General features: G+C 45.1%; 2 protein-coding genes across 11 annotated transcripts in view; both read left to right on the top strand.

Moving 5' to 3' along the window:
* aplp2 (amyloid beta (A4) precursor-like protein 2) overlaps window positions 1-8,754 on the top strand; it is a 571,607-nt gene that overhangs the window by 420,643 nt on the left and 142,210 nt on the right. The gene's annotated exons all lie outside the window — the stretch shown is intronic.
* The window catches only part of LOC124006139 (protein FAM168A-like), a 46,643-nt gene continuing 43,650 nt past the window's right edge, over window positions 5,762-8,754 (top strand). The window contains exon 1 of the mRNA XM_046315946.1: window positions 5,762-5,848. Within this exon, the coding sequence (XP_046171902.1) occupies window positions 5,787-5,848 (62 nt within the window). The 5' untranslated portion in view covers window positions 5,762-5,786. The remainder of the gene's footprint in view (window positions 5,849-8,754) is intronic.

Here is an 8,754-nt window from a genome sequence, read left to right as displayed (position 1 = left end):
TTCCCTCTCTCTCTCTTCCCCTCTCTCTCTCTTCCCCCACTCTCTCTCTCTTCCCCCTCTCTCTCTCTCTTCCCCTCTCTCTCTCTCTTCCCCTCTCTCTCTCTCTTCCCCTCTCTCTCTCTCTTCCCCTCTCTCTCTCTCTTCCCCTCTCTCTCTCTCTTCCCCTCTCTCTCTTCCCCTCTCTCTCTCTCTCTCTTCCCCTCTCTCTCTCTTCCTCTCTCTCTCTCTTCCTCTCTCTCTCTCTCTCGATCTCTCTTCCTCTCTCTCTCTCTCGATCTCTCTTCTCTCTCTCTCTCTCTTCCCCTCTCTCTCTCTCTTCCTCTCTCTCTCTCTCTCTCTTCCCCTCTCTCTCTCTCTCTCTCTCCCTCTCTCGATCTCTCTCTCTCCCTCTCTCGATCTCCCTCTCTCTCGATCTCTATGATCTTCCTCTCTCTCGAATCTCCCATCTCCTCGATCTCTTCCTCATCTCTCGATCTCCTTCTCTCTTCTCTCGATCTTTCTTCTCTCGATCTTTCTCCCATCTCCCTCTTTCTCCTCTCGATCTTTCTCTCTCTTCTCTCCCCCATCTTTCTCCTCGATCTTTCTCCTCTCGATCTTTCTCCTCTCGATCTTTCTCTCTTCCCATCTCTCGATCTTTCTCCTCTTCTTCCTCTCGATCTTTCTCTCTTCTTCTCTCGATCTTTCTCTCTTCTTCTCTCATCTTTCTCTCTTCTTCTCCCCCTATCTCTCTCTTCTTCTCTCGATCTCTCTCTTTCCTCTCCTCGATCCTCTCCCTCTCTCGATCCCCCCCGATCCCTCTCCCTCCCCCATCTCCTCCTCCCGATCTCCCTTCCCCCTCGATCTTCCTCTCTCTCGATCTCTCTCTCTCTCGATCTCCCCATCTCTCTCGATCTCCCTCTCTCTCGATCTCCCTCTCTCTCGATCTCCCTCTCTCTCGATCTCTTCCTCTCTCGATCTTTCTCCCATCTTCCCATCTCTCCCATCTTCCTCTCTTGATCTCTCTCGATCTCCCTCTTCTTCTCATCCTCTCTTCTCTCTCTCTCTCTCCCGATCTTTCTCTTCTCGATCTTTCTCTCTCTCGATATTTCTCTCTTCTTCTCTCATCTCTCTTCTTCCTCTCTTCGATCTCTCTCTCTCCCATCTCCCCCATCTCCCCTCTCTCTGATCTCTCTGTCTTCCTCCCATCTTGATCTCTCTCTCTCTCTCTCTCCCCCATCTCCCTCTCTCTCGATCTCCCTCTCTCTCGATCTCTCTCGATCTCTCTTCCTTCTTGATCTCCTCTCGATCTCTCTCTCGATCTCTCTCTCTCTCTCTCTCGATCTCTCTCTCGATCTCTCTCGATCTCTCTCTCCCCATCTCTCTGTCTTCCTCGATCTCTCTCGATCTCTCTCTCTCGATCTCCCTCCCATCTCTCGATCTCCCTCTCTCTCGATCTCCCTCTCTCTCCCCCATCTCCTCCTCCCATCTCTCTCTCCTCTCTCTCCCATCTCTCTCCCATCTCTCTCCCATCTATCTCTCATCTTCTCTATCTCTCATCTCTCCCATCCTCCCATATATCTCTTCCCATCTCCCATCTTTCCCCTCTCCCCATCTCCTCTCCCCATCTCCCTCTTTTCCCTCTCTCATCTTCCCTCTCCTATATATCTTCCCTCTATATATCTTCCCTCTCTCTCTCTTCCCCTCTTCCCTCTCTTCCCCTCTCTCTCTCTTCCCTTCCCCCTTCCCCCCTTCCCCTTCCCCTCTCTCTCTCTCTTCCCTCTCTCTCTCTCCCTTCCCTCTCTCTCTCTCTTCCCTCTCTCTTCCCCTCTCTTCCCCCTCTCTCCCTCTTCCCCTCTCTCTCTCCTTCTCTCCTCTCTTCCCTCTCTCTCTTCTTCCTTCTCTCTCTCTCTTCCCCGATCCTCGATCTCTCTTCTCTCTCTCTCTCTTCCTCTCTCTCTATCTCTCTTCCCTCTCTCTCTTCTCTCTTCTCCTCTCGATCTTCTCCTCTCTCTTTCTCTCTTCTCTCTCGATCTCTCTTCCTCTCAATCTTTCTTCTTCTCGATCTCCCTCTTCTCTCGATCTCCTTGATCTCTTCTCTCTCAAGATTTCTCTCTCAATCTTTCTCTTCTCAATCTTTCTCTCTTCTCTCGATCTTTCTTCTTCTCTCAATCTTTCTCCTCTCAATCTTTCTCTTCGATCTTTCTCAATCTTCTTCTTCTCTCAATCTTTCTCTCTTCTTCTCTCAATCTTTCTCTCTTCTTCTCTCAATCTTTCTTCTTCTTCTCTCAATCTTTCTCTCTTCTTCTCTCAATCTTTCTCTCTTCTCTCAATCTTTCTCTTCTTCTCTCAATCTTTCTCTCTTCTTCTCTCAATCTTTCTCTCTTCTTCTCTCAATCTTTCTCTCAATCTTTCTTCTCTCAATCTTTCTCTCTTCTTCTCAATCTTTCTTCTCTCTTCTTCTCTCAATCTTTCTCTTCTTCTCTCAATCTTTCTCTCTTCTTCTCTCAATCTTTCTCTCTTCTCTCTCTCAATCTTTCTCTCTTCTTCTCTCAATCTTTCTCTCTTCTTCTCTCAATCTTTCTTCTTCTCTCAATCTCTCTCTCAATCTTTCTCTCTTTCTTCTCTCAATCTTTCTCTCTTCTTCTCTCAATCTTTCTCTCTTCTTCTCTCAATCTTTCTCTTTCTTCTCTCAATCTTTCTCTCTTCTTCTCTCAATCTTTCTCTCTTCTTCTCTCAATCTTTCTCTCTTCTTCTCTCAATCTTTCTCTCTTCTTCTCTCAATCTTTCTCTCTTCTTCTCAATCTTTCTCTCTTCTTCTCTCAATCTTTCTCTCTTCTTCTCTCAATCTTTCTCTTTCTCCTCTCGATCTTTCTCTCTTCTTCTCTCGATCTTTCTCTCTTCTTCTCTCAATCTTTCTCTCTTCTTCTCTCAATCTTTCTCTCTTCTTCTCTCAATCTTTCTCTCTTCTTCTCTCAATCTTTCTCTCTTCTTCTCTCAATCTTTCTCTCTTCTTCTCTCAATCTTTCTCTCTTCTTCTCTCAATCTTTCTCTCTTCTTCTCTCAATCTTTCTCTCTTCTTCTCTCAATCTTTCTCTCTTCTTCTCTCAATCTTTCTCTCTTCTTCTCTCAATCTTTCTCTTCTTCCTCTCAATCTTTCTCTCTTCTTCTCTCAATCTTTCTCTCTTCTTCTCTCAATCTTTCTCCTCTTCTTCTCTCAATCTTTCTCTCTTCTTCTCTCAATCTTTCTCTCTTCTTCTCTCAATCTTTCTCTTTCTTCTCTCAATCTTTCTCTCTTCTTCTCTCAATCTTTCTCTCTTCTTCTCTCAATCTTTCTCTCTTCTTCTCTCAATCTTTCTCTCTTCTTCTCTCAATCTTTCTCCTCTTCTTCTCTCAATCTTTCTCTCTTCTTCTCTCAATCTTTCTCTCTTCTTCTCTCAATCTTTCTCTCTTCTTCTCTCGATCTTTCTCTCTTCTTCTCTCGATCTTTCTCTCTTCTTCTCTCGATCTCTCTCTCTTCTTCTCTCGATCTCTCTCTCTCTTCCTCTCTCGATCTCCCTCTCTCTTCCTCTCTCGATCTCCCTCTCCCTCGATCTCCCTCTCTCTCGATCTCCCTCTCTCTCGATCTCCCTCTCTCTCGATCTCCCTCTCTCTCGATCTCCCTCTCTCTCGATCTCCCTCTCTCTCGATCTCCCTCTCTCTCGATCTCCCTCTCTGTCGATCTCCCTCTCTGTCGATCTCCCTCTCTCTCGATCTCCCTCTCTCCCCCTCTCTCTCGATCTCTCTCGATCTCTCTCGATCTCTCTCGATCTCTCTCGATCTCTCTCGATCTCTCTCTTGATCTCTCTCTCGATCTCTCTCTCGATCTCTCTCTCTATCTCTCTCTCGATCTCTTCCTCTCTCGATCTTTCTCCTTCTCTCGATCTTTCTCTCTTCTCTTGTTTCCTCTCTCTTCCCTTGATCTCTCGATCTCCCCTATCGATCTCCTCTCTCGATTCTCGATCTCTTCCTGCATCTCGATCTTTCTATATCTCAATCTTTTCTATATTCTATTGATATATCTATTCCTCTCGATCTCTCTCTCTCTCTCGATCTCTTCCTATCTCTCGATCTTTCTCTCTCGATCTTTCTTCTCGATCTGTGTTCTCTTCCTCTCTTGATCTCTCTCCGATCTCCCTCTCTCCCTTTTTCGATCTCTCTCGATCTCCTCTCTCGAGCTCCTCCTCGATTCTCTATATCTCCCTCTCTCTCGATCTCCCTCTCTCATCTCTCTCGATTCTCCTCGATCTCTCGATCTTGATCTTCTTCCTCCTCTTGGATCTTTCTATCTTCGATCTTTTATCTTCTTCTCTTGATCTAATATCTCTCTTCCTATATATCTTCTCTCTCTCGATCTTCCTCTCTCTCGATATCTTCCTCTTTCTCTCTTCCTCTTCTTGATCTCACTTTGTGTCTCTCCTGTCACTTTATGCTTCTCTCAACACTCAAGAGAGTAACATTTTGTGATTCTCTCTCCTCTCTCCCGTCCTCTCTTGGACAAAGCTCATATCTCTCGAGTCTCCCAAAGTCCAGTCTCTCTCTAATCGATCTCTCAAAGTTCCTCTTGAGTCTCTTTCCTCTCTCGATCTCTCTTCCTCTCTCGATCTCCCTCGAGATCTCTCTCTCGATCTTTCTCTCTTCTTCTCTCAATCTCGATCTCTCCCTCTCTCGATCTCTCCCTTTCTCGATCTCTGTCTCTCGATCTCCCTCTCTCTTGATCTCCCTCTCTCTCGATCTCCCTCTCTCTTTCTTGATCTCTCTCGATCTCCCTCTCTCTCGATCTCCCTCTCTCTCGATCTCCCTCTCTCTCGATCTCTTCCTCTCTCTCGATCTTTCTCTCTCTCAATCTTTCTCTCTTCTTCTCTTGATCTCTCTCTCTTCCTCTCTCGATCTCTCTCTCTCTCTCTCGATCTCTTCCTCTCTCTCGATCTTTCTCTCTCTCGATCTTTCTCTCTTCTTCTCTCGATCTCTCTCTCTTCCTCTCTTGATCTCTCTCTCCTCTCTCGATCTCCCTCTCTCTCGAACTCCCTCTCTCTCCACACACACTCCCTCTCTCGAACTCCCACTCTCTCACACAGGCTCCCTCTCTCTCTCGAGCTCTCTCGATCTCCCTCTCTCTCAATCTCCCCACTCTCACTCGATCTCTCTCGATCTCCCTCGATCTCCCTCGATCTCTCTCTCTCTCGATCTCTTCCTCTCTCTCGATCTTTCTCTCTTCTTCTCTCGATCTTTCTCTCTTCTTCTCTTGATCTCTCTCTCTTCCTCTCTCTCCCTCTCTCTCGATCTCCCTCTCTCTCGATATCTCTCGATCTCTTCCTCTCTCTCGATCTTTCTTGATCTCTCAAGACGTTTGTGTCATTGTTGAGGTTTATGCTTCTATGTACAACACCAAGAGAAAGTAACATTTTGTGATTCGGATTCTGAAAACCACCTGCTCGGGGACTAGATACAAATCTGTTGACAAAGCGGACACATTTCCAGACGAGTGATTCATGTTTTGCAAAGTACCAGTATATAAATCTAATAAAATCAGATCTTGCAAAGTAGAGATGGGCTTGAGTAACATCAATTAATACAACTGTGAACATGCAACTCTCTCACACACACACACACTAGTACAACCGTTCAGCATAAGATCCCTCAACATAAACGAACACAGGCCTCTACCATGACTGTGATTGATGTGCTTCATTATAATCATGATCTGTTGCTGTTTTAATTTCAGATTTGCATATCCACACCCACCTCTTCCTCATTTGCATACAACGAGAATGGCGAGCGGGCACCCCACTGACAAATACAGTTTCATGTACCAACCAGACACGCACAAGAGGTCGACACACACACACACACACGCACAAGAGGTCGACACACACGCACACACACACGCACAAGAGGTCGACACACACACACACACACGCACAAGAGGTCTGACACACGCACAAGAGGTCTGACACACACACACACACGCACAAGAGGTGCGACACACACACACACGCACAAGGTATAACACACACACACACACACACGGACACACACACACACACACACACAACACACACACACACAACACACACACACACACACAAGAACACACACACACACACGAACACACACACACACACACACACACACACACGAACACACACACACACACACACACACACACACACGAACACACACACACACACACACACGAACACACACACACACACACACGAACACACACACACACACACACACACACGAACACACACACACACGAACACACACACACACACACACAAGGTTCAAGACACACACACACACACAAGGTGCAAGACACACACACACACACACACAAGGTGCAAGACACACACACACACACACACAAGGTGCAAGACACACACACACACACACACACAAGGTGCAAGACACACACACACACACACAAGGTGCAAGACACACACACACACACACACAAGGTGCAAGACACACACACACACACACAAGATTACAGACACACACACACACACACACAAGGGTAAAGACACACACACACACAAGGTGCAAGACACACACACACACACACACAAGGTGCAAGACACACACACACACACAAGGTGCAAGACACACACACACACACACAAGGTGCACACACACACACACACACACACACAAGGTGCAAGACACACACACACACACACACAAGGTATAGAGACACACACACACAAGGCACAATTAGGGTATAAACACACACACACACACACAGGGTTATAACACACACACACACAAGGTATAACACACACACACACAGATTATAACACACACACACTGGTGTAACATTACACACACAGACAAGGTATAACACACACACACACACGAGATAACACACACACACACACACAAGATTATAACACACACACACACACACAAGGTATAACACACACACACACACACAAGGTATAACACACACACACACACACAGATTATAACACACACACACACACACAAGGCATAACACACACACACACACACAAGGTATAACACACACACACACACAAGGTATAACACCACACACACACACAAGGTATAACACACACACACACACACACAAGATTATAAATACAAAACACACACACACACAAGGTTAAATACACACACACACACACACACACACAAGGTATAACACACACACACACAAGGTATAACACACACACACACACACAAGGTATAAACACACACACACACAAGGTATAACACACACACACACACACAATAATAGAACACACACACACACAAGGTATAACACACACACACACACAAGGTATAAATATAACACACAAGGTATAACACACACACAAGAAGGTATAACACACACACACAAGGTGAAACACTAATAATCAATAATAAGGTAACACACACTCATTGCATAACACACAAATGTGTACACACACACAGGTATAACACACACACACACACACACACACACAAGGTATAAACACACACACACAAAGGTATAACACACACACACACAAGGTATAACACACACACACACACACAAGGTATAACACACACACACACACAAGGTATAACACACACACACACACACACAAGGTATAACACACACACACACAAGGTATAACACACACACACACACACACACACAAGGTATATCACACACACACACACAGACACACAAGGTATAACACACACACACACACAGGTATAACACACACACAAGGTATACACACACAAGAAGGTATAACACACACACACAAGGTATAACACACACACACACAAGGTATAACACACACACAAAGGTATAACACACACACACACAAGATATAATACACACACACACAAGGTATAACACACACACACACACAACAAGGTATAACACACACACAAGGCAAACACACACACACAAAGGTATAACACACACACACACAAGGTATAACACACACACACACAAGGTATAACACACACACACACACAAGGTATAACACACACACACACACACAAGGTATAACACACACACACACACAAGGTATAACACACACACACACAAGGTATAACACACACACACACAAGGTATAACACACACACACACACAAGGTATAACACACACACACACACACACAAGGCAGGACTATACACACACACACAAGGTATAACACACACACACAAGGTATAACACACACACACAAGGTATAACACACACACACACAAGGTATATACACACACACACACATAAGCATACACACACACACACACACACAAGGTATAACACACACACACACACACAGTTATAACACACACACACACAAGGTCATAACACCACACACACACAAGGTTATACCACACACACACACACAAGATTAACACACACACACACACAAGGTATAACAGATTATAAAGGTACAACACACACACACACAAGGTATAACACACACACACACAAGGTCATAACACACACACACAAGGTATAACACACACACACACACACACACACAAGGTATATACACACACACACACACACACATATAACACACACACACACAAGGTATAACACACACACACACACAAGGTATAACACACACACACACACACAAGGTATAACACACACACAAGGTATAACACACACAAGGTATAACACACACACACACAAGGTATAACATTACACACACACACACACACACACAACAAGGTATTATAACACACACACAAGATTATCAACACACATACACACAAGGTATA

The sequence above is a fragment of the Oncorhynchus gorbuscha genome, linkage group LG19 (genome assembly GCF_021184085.1).
Source record: "Oncorhynchus gorbuscha isolate QuinsamMale2020 ecotype Even-year linkage group LG19, OgorEven_v1.0, whole genome shotgun sequence".
Taxonomy (NCBI): Eukaryota; Metazoa; Chordata; class Actinopteri; order Salmoniformes; family Salmonidae; genus Oncorhynchus; species Oncorhynchus gorbuscha.
The sequence above is the reverse complement of the archived record's forward strand: the minus strand, read 5'-3'. Positions and strand labels throughout refer to the sequence as shown.